The sequence below is a fragment of the Rhipicephalus microplus genome, chromosome 8, assembly GCF_043290135.1.
Source record: "Rhipicephalus microplus isolate Deutch F79 chromosome 8, USDA_Rmic, whole genome shotgun sequence".
In the NCBI taxonomy this organism is placed as follows: domain Eukaryota; kingdom Metazoa; phylum Arthropoda; class Arachnida; order Ixodida; family Ixodidae; genus Rhipicephalus; species Rhipicephalus microplus.
In genome coordinates, this window is record NC_134707.1 from 101,574,766 (window position 1) to 101,587,116 (window position 12,351).

The 12,351-nt window shown below is 45.4% G+C and overlaps 1 protein-coding gene across 1 annotated transcript in view; it reads left to right on the top strand.

Annotated features, from left to right (window-relative positions):
• Positions 1-11,582: 11,582 nt before the first annotated feature.
• The window catches only part of LOC119185198 (uncharacterized), a 33,584-nt gene continuing 32,815 nt past the window's right edge, over positions 11,583-12,351 (top strand). Inside the window, exon 1 of the mRNA XM_075872419.1 lies at positions 11,583-11,737. Coding sequence (XP_075728534.1) covers positions 11,657-11,737 — 81 coding nt within the window. The 5' untranslated portion in view covers positions 11,583-11,656. The remainder of the gene's footprint in view (positions 11,738-12,351) is intronic.

Sequence of the window (12,351 nt, forward strand, 5' to 3'; positions counted from 1 at the left end):
GACCATCACCGGTGTTTGTCGCAGAATTGATGTAAAAAAAAACAGCCGCAGGTTCATATTTCATTAGGTATGTCACCTTGGAGCCTAGGCATTGTTTTGCTGATTACAATAATGAGGCGAAACATAAGCAGACAATTTTCCAGGCATCATATAATGTGTACTTCCGAACGAGCGGTAGTATAGTTCCTTTCAATGCATTGCCTCAGTCATATATCTCGAATACAGCGTTGTTATGAGCCGCAACATTAAAAAAAATGCCCAGCATAGCCACAGCGAAAGCTGCAAAAGCGGCTTTGTAGAGTCTTTTTTAAACATTTTTTGGGTCACTGCTACAGGCACACCAGGTGAGTACCCCATACGTCATAAATAATCAAAGTTTTTGTGTAGTGCACCAGAATTTACCATGCTATCTTTCGTCATTCTTCCGAGAAGCTACACACTTGAAAGAAATTTTGTGCAAATGTTTCATGCACTAGCTGACGACAACAAAAAATATGCCTGAAGTGGGTATGCGCCACGGTTATATGATGATCAAAAACAGGCTTCTGTAGTAGGTTGGAGCATTGAGCGACTCACTCGTTTACATTTCGCGATGCCTGACTGTTTTTGTGCTGTTATAAAACGCTTTATTACTAGCGCAATTCCTTTCCCGACATCATGCCTGCTTAAGACAAGTGTGCAACTGCTTTTCAAGCACAGGCATGGCTCTGGAAGTACGCGGCTGGGCCCAGAGGACCCGGGTTAGGAACCAGTTGTACCTTTCGTGTTTTTATTAAGTAAAGTTTTATTTTCCTATATCGTGCGATAGGAATTATGGACACCGCCCCGCCACGGTGGTCTAGTGGCTAAGGTACTCGGCTGCTGACCCGCAGGTCGCGGGATCAAATCCCGGCTGTGGCGGCTGCAATTCCGATAGAGGCGGAAATGTTGTAGGCCCGTGTACTCAGGTTTGGGTGCACAATAAAGGACCCCAGGTGGTCGAAATTTCCGAAGCCCTCCACTACGGCGTCTCTCATAATCATATGGTGGTTTTGGGACGTTAAACCCCAGAAATCAATCCATCAATCAGGGATTATGGACACCGGCGGCAGTGATGGACAACTACGGCGCCGCATGGGACCCTTGTTGCGATCTCATAATAGCTTTCGCATTGAAAAGTGCCGAGCAATGTACTCGAACACATTGATTTGAAGCCTCATAGTGGGTACAACGGCAAAGTGGTAAATAGTGATAAGTTCTCTAGTACTACAACTTTGCAACATTGTTCCAAGTAGACAGTCTAATAGCGGGCTCTGAGGGTGGTCATAGAGTTTCATACATTATTATGTAGAGAGGAGTCTCGCGCTGCAATTGTGTACCCCATAGGAATTATCGGAGGTACAAGCTTTGAATTGGATTGCGTTATCTATCAGACCGTCTACAAACTTTTTCTGCAGTTTCAGTTTCATTCTTCGCGCAGTGGGGTGTGGTGAAAAGCGCTGAAGCAGTGCCTTTGTTTTTCAAAGAGGCTGATTGATGTGCTGCGACGCTGGAGCTCTACAGGGTGCAGTTTACAGTTCAAGCGAAGGATCGTCCACACACTGCTACGCACAGATGTAGCGTCCCATGCTAGTGTAGGATGTCGCATCGAAATCACGGCTTTATTTTCATGATCAGTTCTTGCCAAAACCTATTTAGAACGAGTGGTATACCTGTGTTACATGGGTATAGAAAATGACAGTCGCTAGCGAAGACATTCGGTTACCGAATCATTACATTTCTTTAGCGGCGCTGCTACACGTCCAAAGCGAAAGACATTTAACTTGATGATGTCGATCGCAGCACTTTCCTCGTGAGCATTGAATGAGTAACAATGAAAATATTACTGAGCGTTTACAAGATTCATACACATCAAATAATAAATAAATGTATAAATAGGCATAACACGCTGCCGTTATATTTTATTCAATACTTTGTTTCATGACGTGTCAACCGACCATGTAGCAACTGAAGCCGAAGCTAGTCAGATCCAAAGCTTAAACATAAAATGGCACCTGTCGCATTTTGTTCACAGTGTCTACCAGCTGAAGATAGGTTTTAAACCACTTGTTTAGGTAATTAGTGAAAATAAAATACTCAAAAATTTCCTGCCAGTCGAATCAAATGTCGTTTTATACAATTACTTCATCAGCTGTGCCATCGAGAGTACGCATTTCTTTGTCAAATGAATTCTGGCGTTAGGTGACGAATGGCATTTGAGTGAATGCCATTTCGTTGATTCGTGTGGGACCGCACGAATGACATTCAATCTAAAGGCATTAGGAGGTAAATATCATTTTCTCTGCCGGTGTGGCATGCGCAGACGCCTCATCACGCTCCCCTGACTCGAATTCACAACAAAACGAGAGGAGCGTTGGGCGCACACAACTTAGACTGATTCACCTGACATAACAGCTGACGAAACGTTAAACGTTTCTTATTTAGTACTGTACTGTTATGTCCATAAAGTGATACACCACATTTTCGAGAAAAAACAAGTATGTTTATTTTCAAGTGTTGCCAAAAGTAATTGATTATCTTGTGATGTCGAATTTGGAACGCAATGGCAGAGCGAATTACACTACTGGTTTAATTTGTTTACGTTTAACTTCTACCCCATGGCCATGAAATCCCTTTGCATTAAGGTTTACATAGAAAAAGTTGAAGCAGGTTTGGTTTAAAAATACCGTTATGTCACTTTGTTTTACACTCAGCGAACATGCGTCGCGAATCTCACGAGCATGATTTATCCAAAGCAGATCCGAAGCCTGTACTTGCCATATATTTCCATGGTGGTACAATCAGCACTGAAAGATGTCCCGTAGGCACTACCACCAGATTTCCCTCTACGTATTCTTGAACGAAACTTTGTGGAGTTATTCTTCACGCAGGAACTCTATGGCACGTCTCGCGCAGGGTTGCCAGTTTAAATGCGGGAGACGCTCCCTGGATTTCGTGCCGACCGGTTGTGCGCCTGCGCGCTCGCAACCTTCGGCGTCATCGTAGCTCTGGCCGACTGGGCTCGCCCTACGTCATCTCCTGTCGCCGACGACCTTCGACGACAGCGCAGCTCTGATTTACTGGTCCTGCTCTACGCCATCTACAGACACCGACAACATCTCTCGCAAGTCTACCCCGTCCTCGGACTCCATCTTTCCTGTCTCTCCTACCCCCTCAGTTTGTTGTTGCTTCTTCGTCCTCTTTCCTATACCTTTACTTCTACCCTTTTATCCCTCCTTACCCCCATTCCTTTGTAAGCTCTGTGGCGGTGTCGCTCACTGAAGCAGACAATAACGGGACTCACTTTACTCTTCCTTTCTCTTAAGAACCACTTCAGTTTAAATGCGAAGCATTTCTTAGCAAACTTCGGCGACTTTGAGCTTATCTATCTATCTATCTATCTATCTATCTATCTATCTATCTATCTATCTATCTATCTATCTATCTATCTATCTATCTATCTATCTATCTATCTATCTATCTATCTATCTATCTATCTATTTATCTATCTATCTATCTATCTATCTATCTATCTATCTATCTATCTATTGATCTATCCATCTAGCCGCCTACGACTTTCAGCTCTCTTGGCCGTTTCGATAACGGTATCGATAGTAAACTTGGTACGGCATAGCATGACTGTATGAAGAACATAATTGACTAGTCGTAACTTCAAAAAATTGGCAGATCCTACGCACAGTGAGAATTGATGATATGCAAAACCCGAATGAGAATGAATATATGTCTCTTTGAAATCAGCATAACGTTATGAGCTTTACATATACGAAATTTGGTATCACGAGATGTGAATAAGTGACGACGGTAAACGACACATCTAAACATGATAATCAGGACAAGCAGGTCATGTGCGGCATCACTTAGCTGCAACTCGTAAGGTTGTGCTGATTTTAAAATGACTTATCAACCTTTCTCATTCGTGCTTCCGATATCATGAATTCCCACTGTCTGTGGAATCTGCCAATTTTTTTCACTCACTTATGGCACACACTTAACACGGAGCTACACCACTGAGAAGCTCATAAATTGAAGAAACAACACTTACATAAAATATTACTGTTTGAATATACGTACAAAATTCCATTATCGCAGCAGCTATAGGTGGCGAAGCGAAAGGTCAAAATGGCATGCAGACGAGATGGTGATGTCGCGAGCGTTTACGTCAGCTTCGCAGAGCGTGAAGACGTGTTCATTGGTTTATGACCACTGAGAGACCGAACTGCGTCACAATTTTATCACCATTTGACAGCTTCGGAGCATGGCTGCATGGCGCCGTCTAGGTCACTGGAATGACAGAATAGTGTTTCTGGCTGCTGCATGTATGCTGCTTCCTGATATACAGTTGTCAACTCTCAAGTCTACACTCGGCGACAACTTTCCTTGGCATTGGATGGAAGGTTACAGAGCTAAATTGCGTGTTTTCTGCCGCCCGCGAAGCTAGTTCCAAAGTAGTGCCGTCGTTTTCACCGTGAAATATAGAAGGTCCCCGTTCATTTTTATGTGCAGCTGTTTGAGACTGGATGCAACTCTCACGATCAAGATAGTGGTATTCACTCATTCGTTGTGAATTCGCCTCTCTGAACGTGCCAGAAAGTCTCATCGTTTTACGTGCACGTCGAACGCTAAGCGGCGTCTGCGTCTACACGAAACGCTGCTGGTGTGCTCCCGTCACTTTCCACAGCGCTACGAGACGCGCGCCAAAACGAAATACGTCGCGTAGTGCCACATGTGCAAAAGCTTTGCCTCCTTAGCTTTCGCTTTAGTGCCAAGAAAAGTTGTCGCCGAGTTAGGACGACGGAGCGTCACACGCAGAACAGCAAGAGTGACATATACAGTCGCAAATGGACCACATCTGAGCTTGTATGGTGCAAGTGATGTACCTGACTTGCAGTTATCTCCGCGGCCTTGCTGACTGTTTTATCTGCCGAAAAGGCTCTAAACAATCTAGCGCAAGAAAGCAAGCAAAAAAAACTAAGCAAAGTGTTCTCGCTGTAATGTGGCATCACGAAGTGAAAAAGACTTGAGAGTATAAAACGCGCCTATCCAGGCGATTGTTGGTTTTTTCATATTTTACGGTGCTATATAGTTCACGGTGCTTCGACAGCCAAAGCAGTCCAGAAGGATTGAAACTGCCGGGCAGGCACATAACTGTCACCACGCATGCTTATATGTGGGATATTTGTGACTGAAGATGTTGCTCATGCTGTTCTGCGGATGATTCTCTGTCGTTCTAGACATGAGAGTTCACCACTGTACAACACGTGATTATGAATGTATCTGATTCAGAAAAGTATTGCCTGCGTGGTCAACACCCATGCAATTATCACTCTCAGTGAAGTAGTAAATTGAGACACTACTCAGTAAAGCAGTCAGGGTCGGTGCATCGGTTATAGCAGGTACCATTATGAGGTTATGTTGCAGATAGAACGAAGAACTATCAATTGATGCGCCAACACGAGACCATATACCTCTTCTGTCAAACCTTAAAACCAAAGCTAATGAGCTAATCAGCACATTTACCTTGCCCAAACTCAGCTAGTGATAGAGTTAACAAATTAGCAACATTGTGCTTTTATATTACCGAAATGTTGTTGACCTTGCACTTTATTCGGCGTTTAGATACTTGAAGTGAAGGCGTCAATGAATCCACAAAGACAATGACGGTGAAGCCGTACACGTGATCAATGACTGAACGCAGACAATGCAATGCTGGCTATACCGATGACGTCAGGTGCTGTCCCTCCTTGCCCCCCCCCCTACCTAAAATGGTTTGGCATAAAAGAATATTAGCCTTGAAATATTTTGCAGAATAGTTTCGGTGACTTTTAGACCGTCGGTAGCATTCGACGCGTTCCTCATCATTTTTCCCTCAGTTCAAACCGACTGTGAAACTCTTCAACCTTAATATTGCCCTGTGCGTTTTGCGAAGCTCATTTTAGAACCTCTCATCGCCACAGTGCTTCCATCCTTCCAGTTTCTTTTTTTTTCTTCGACAGAAATAGGAAAGCTTCCATGAGAGAAATACTGTCTACAACAACACGGTGACTCGGTATAACATGAAACTCTCTAGACCATTTAGGAGCTTGCACGAAAACCAGTGATGAGGCTGGAATATTCGACAGTACCTGCATAAATGCCGTGGCGCTTCAACGCTTGTCAGTTGATTGACGGCCGACGATCCGTCAGCCGCGCGCTATCAGTGCCAGTGTGTGTTGCTGTGATTTCCCTTGCCGTTCACCATCCACAGGTTCAGCACTGTAAACAGTTGCATCTTAGACCTCCGGTCTGTTTGCTTTGTCTATATCACGACCGCGTGACAATGTCACTCACGCAAGCGTCTTTTTTTTTACTAGGATAACCTAAACTCCAATGCAGCATTACATAACGTTAACATACAAGGAGCAGAAACGTGAGTTGGTGTGCGTTCCCCAGTAACTGCGTAACCGACCACTGCACTCACAGTTAGTCGATCTTTCTTTGACGTCATTTGTCGCAATCGCACCCACAACCAAGCGGACAATGGAGGCCCATTTCAAGGCAAGCGATGCTCAAACACGGTTCAACTTATTCAACAAAGTTACAATAACAAAATAACACTGCAGAAATAATTAGCCTAATATCACTCCAGCGTTTTTCAAACCTGCTAGAGTGCCACCAGCTTGCCAAATTTTTCATTGATCCACCTACTGACGCTTCCTTGCCTCTACTGAAGAGGGGAACGACCAGGGAGTACTCGTGGCACGCGACCAGGGGAGCAGCCAGGGGGTGGCACACAGGGCACGTGCCACCGCACCCCCCAAATATTTTCGCCATAGCATGGAGAGAGAAAAATGGCCATTAAAAGGAGGTGCTCTTCCCGAAATCAAGGTGGTGCTCCCCCCCCCCCTCCCACCGGTCGAAAAAAATTTCTGGCTACGCGCCTGCACACCACAAATAGTGTCACCTGCCATAACAAATGAGAACAAAAAACTGCAAAATTTGGCACGCATGTCGCACACTTGTCTTGCAAGCCACCCTAAAAGTATTCAATGCAGGAAACTTACCGTGCTTACTCGAACACTGCTGCGATTGATGCCTTGGGAAAGAGAAAAATTTAAACTCTTCACCGTAACGTAAGTGGCTATTGTGAAGGATTTAGGACTACACTGAAAGCTGCATGACACTGTTTCTTTTTATTTTTCATTTTCATGTGTTCGTGCGTGCTAGCAGACAGATTGTTGCATTTTTTGCAAGAGGGAACACGTAAGCAATGATTTGTAGTTATGAAACAACGCACGATTAGGCTAAGTGTTCCACACACGTGTCTAATTTATAAACAACTCGGAGACCAGTATCCTAGTTCGTGCAAGTGCATGAGATTCATGCGTCACACTGCCACGAGATGTGCGAACACTTGCGAGGCACTGTACACGCCCACCTAGTGGCTCGCTCGTTTCCTCAGTAAATAGGTTATTAGGAGTGTTCTCTGTGGGGATAATTAAACAACATAATTAACGTCAGCGAATTGTTGGTGGACCAAGTCGTAAAAACACGTTCAGTTTTCAATACAAAAAAGCTCATTGTAAAGAACACCATGTGGTCGAAATTTATGAAACCCATCTTTACCTCATTCTTCACAATCTTGCGTAGTCACTGTATTTTATTATAGGAATGGAGTCCTTAAAAAGCCATTTTGGGGTGTACGAGAACAGCATTGTCTCTTTCGTACGTACAGCGGCGTACGTGAGGGGCGTAGTGACAGGTGCTTGCTTATGCATCGGTGGAAGGGCCTCAGTGACAGCGACTTGGGTTCGAATGGCGTGTTGAAGGTCCGGTGCGAAAGCTTGCGTGGGCTCATGTGTCAGTGGCAGCAGTGACAGCTGGCGCGCTACCTTACTTCGCGGAGAATCTTTGGGTAACATACAAGACGTTGACCTCTTGCACCCTCTGGAGTTTGCCGAACACCCACCTCACCTCCAGCTCAATGCTATGACGCCACCTGTGGCCACACTGCCCACGCCAGACTCATTCCAGCCCTCTGTTGCCGCTGAGCTATCGCCGACACGTTCGATTGCGCTCAGCCATCTTTGGGTCCCACAGCAAACATCACGCACCACATTGACACCTGTACTCATGCTCCCTTACGCCAACGACCATATCGAGTTTCGGCGCAAAGGCGCCGTATTATCAACGAACAAGTCGACGATATGCTCAAGCGTCGTGTCATCCAGCCATCGCAGAGCCCTTGGTCGTCCCCTGTTGTACTTGTGCGCAAAAAGGATGGGTCTATCTGATTCTTTGTCGACTACCGACGGCTCAATAAGATAACTCGGAAGGATGTGTACCCATTGCCACGCATCGACGATGCTCTCGATTGCTTGCAAAAAGCAGAATATTTCTCCTCTTTAGATTTACGCTCACGATATTGGCAAGTTTCGATGGCTGATACTGACCGATCGAAGACTGCATTTGTAACATCTGATGGGTTTTATGAGTTTAACGTCATGCCGTTTGGACTCTGCAACGCCCCAGCTACCTTCAAACAGATGATGGACACCAACCTTCGCGGCTACAAGTGGAACACGTGCCTCTGCTACCAAGACGACATCGTCGTTTTTTTTCGCGACTTTTCGACTCACCTTGTTCGTCTTCGTGCTATTCTCACGTGTCTCACCTCTGCCGGCCTTCAACTTAACATCAAGAAGTGAAGTGTCATTTTGCCACACGTCAGCTCACTATACTGGTTCACGTCATCTGCAAAGAGGGTGTTCTCCTGGATCCGGCAAAACTCCGCGCCAAGGCCGACTATCCGAAGCCCAATTCCATCAAGACACTTCGAAGTTTTATCGGCCTGCGCTCATACTTTCGTCGATTTGTGCGGAACTTCTCTTCCATCATCGCTCCTTTTAACAACCTACTGACAACTTCCAAAGGCATTTCTGCTTGGTCAAAAGAGTGTGACGAATCCTTCACTGTGCTTCGGCGGTTATTATTATCACCTTCAATACTACGTCATTTTGACCCCAATGCACCTACGGAGGTCCACACCGAAGCCAGTGGTGTCTGTCTTGGTGCTGTATTGGCTCAACAAAAACCAGGATACCAAGAATACGTGGTCGCTTATGCGAGTCGAACTCTCAAGAAAGCCGAGTGTAATTATTCCATCACGGAGAAAGAGTGCCTTGCAATTGTCTGGGCTTTGACGAAGTTCCACCCGTACCTTTATGGCCGCCCTTTCGAAGTCGTTACGGACCACCACGCTCTATGCTGGCTATCATCGCTCGAAAACCCGTCGGGCCGCCTTGGTCGTTGGGCGCTTCGCCTACAGAAATACGACATTCGTGTTGTATACCAATTTCTGGTGTTGCCAGTTACGCAGAAGATTGCAGACGATTGGCCCGTTCACTGACAACCAAGGACCAAGGCCACCGAAGCTACGGCATGACACCGACCGACGTCTCTCTACTTTCACGACTGGTGCTCTCGTTTGGCTCTGGATCCCACCGAGTACTCCTGGCATTTCCTCGAATTCGCTGGCACGATACCACGGGCCCTACCGCATTCTCGCTCGTACGCCACCAGTAAACTATGAGATTGAGCCTTGGACCAGTCTCATGACTTACGCTGTCGTGGCTGAGAAATTGTGCATGTGAGTCGCCTGAAGCCGTGTTACGACCTCGCTATAGTGAATACGCCTTAAGTCGCCAGGTTGGCTGCGCTATTCACCGAGGGCCAATGTAGGAAACTACACGATCGACGACGAAGCAGCAAGAAACGGCAAGCCACAGCGTTGGTGCACAGTGCGACCCGAGCTTGCGCTTGTTTCGTATTTTCGGCCTGTTGACGTTCCTCGCTCTTCTGGCGTTCCTTGGCCTTCCAGTAGGTCTATACGTAAATAAACTACGTGACAGCTCTAACACTCGAACGCATACTATCATCTAACGCGCATGTCACGAATGCTCAAATGAGTGTTCCATGAGTGAAATCAAAGAATTGAATTTTCGCGGCGTTCGAAGCCTTTCTGAAGGGTTTGCCGACCAATTCAAATTTACATGAAAATCTTCGCAAAGCAAATACAGACCATTATTTAGAAATTAGTTCGATGTTACCAAGCATGGGAATGCAAGATCGACCGATTTCTATGTACTTTCGCGTCGCTCGTGACATTCCGGTGTGCTCTTAGCTTTCGGCGATGTTTTATTGTGATAGCAAATATATGGACATTCTCGACTGGATTTCGCCGCCCATGTTGGTGTTGACGTGTGTGTCAGCGTCGATGTCATGCACAGTATATGTATACGTATACATATATGTATACCTATTTATATTAAACACACACAGTATATGTATACCTATTTATACTAAAACGCAACAAAGAAAAAATCCAGAAGAAAGACTCTGGCGTGTGCACTCGAACTTGGGACCTCGGCGTCGGGATTGCGAGGTGTTAACGCTTGAGCCACTGAAGGGTACCTCCGTCACCGTTGAAACGGCAACCTAATCATATCTACCACTGTTGGTGGGCATCGCGGGGATGGGGGTGTACTAATCTTGTTTTCAGCATTATCAGCAATAAGTCGCAATGGGCACGCGGCGGCTCTCATCTCTCACGCGTACTTTGGCCCGCGGAGAAGAAGGGATTGGACGATCTCTCACGAACCGTTATCTCCCGGTTGGGAGGATATTGGCTGGCGTTGGGCTTGAACTGGAATGATTGATGTTACGAGGTACACGAAGGTCACTGCAATCGTTGCACAGCCTCCATTTGTGAAAAAACGCGCGCTTTTCAGACACAGCGCAGTAACAACTGAGGCGCTTATTCACGTTCATTTGTACCTGTGAGTACGTTTTGTGCGTCACTTCTGCGTGCGAAACGTCGAACACGTTTCGATCTGCTTGCCTTTCTGCGCGGGACCTTCCTAGTTGTTGCTATCATGTTCATTCCTTTGCCTTTTGGGCAAAGCTGCGAACTTTTTGTTATAATTCTATTTACACAATTACATATTCTTCATCTTGCATCATACGACGGCGTCAGTTCTCAGAGTAGAAAAGGAAACATAGTTATTCTGATATTCATAGGCTTCAAATTATTTCAAACAGTAACTTTAAACGCATTGTAGTGAAAAAAAAAAGCGAAGTGAAGCCGTTCCAGTCTTCTCATTGCAAAGCCACGGGTGCTTGCTCTCCGCATCGTATTGCGCGCTGTACGTGGTATTATGGTGTTTAAAAATTATTAACAACGAGTCAAGTAAAATATTCAAAGTTGATTCGTACATTTGAAGGTTGAGGGGTAAGCGGGGGCATTGTCATCTGATGTTAAGGTGGTGAGAGTCAATGAAAAAAAGTTAAAAATGTAAATGACACAGATTAAAAAATTTAACCAGGATAGCTACCGCATTGTAGTAGACAAAAGGCAGAGTAGCAATGAACTCGTCCTGAGCACGTGTTTTAATATTGACAAAGCTTTCTTTTCGATAAATCTTTAACGAGTGCTTTGTGTGTCCTTCCTTTAACTTCCAAATGAACTTCAGCTTTCTGACGTCAACACTGTATTGCAGCGGATATAAAGAGTTTCGATAACAGGGTTTAGAACTCTGTAAGATACAAAATTTCTGGAACGATTACTTGTGCAGCGGCTACAATGGCTCCTTACATCGTTCACCCATGGTTAATCATTTCAATTGCCGCAGTCGTGCCTCTTCGCGTCTCAGCTGAACAACCGGTAAGCCTAATGAACCTGATATATGTTGGAGATGTTATTTATATTGAGTATGCTTAATGGGATAGCTAATAAACGTGTGCATTTGAAGGAGCAGTCACACAAACTTTATGCGTGTCGCGTTTTTTGTATCGACGTGTAGTTATTGATCTCCTAGTAAAGATTCGGTAGTGTCAATGCAACAGAAAGACGAGATGATAAATGTAATACAAATTAGTACTACCAGCATCAAACCCAATTCAAGAGGCATCTAAAGCCCGCAAATTTCTAGCGCTGCCGAGTGGCCACGTCCCGCGGTCACGCCACATTTCTTCACGTACCCACACAATTTGGGGACGTGAATTTTTGTTGATATTTGGTGAGATGGGCTTCGCCATCCCCGTCATTACCGCCGCCGTCGTCAGCATCCACAAAGAACAATGTAGACACCGAGGAATACACAATCGCGGTGGTTCGCGGCTCGACGAATCAATTTCGGTTTGATCCTCTAGTGAGCAGTGATTCTGAAATCGATGCCGGATCGAACAATGGCAAGGCAGCTGCAGACGAACGCTTGGGCCACGCAGGCTAGTAAGGCATATGAAAACTGCGTGCGTGTTACTTAATGGCGATTATAG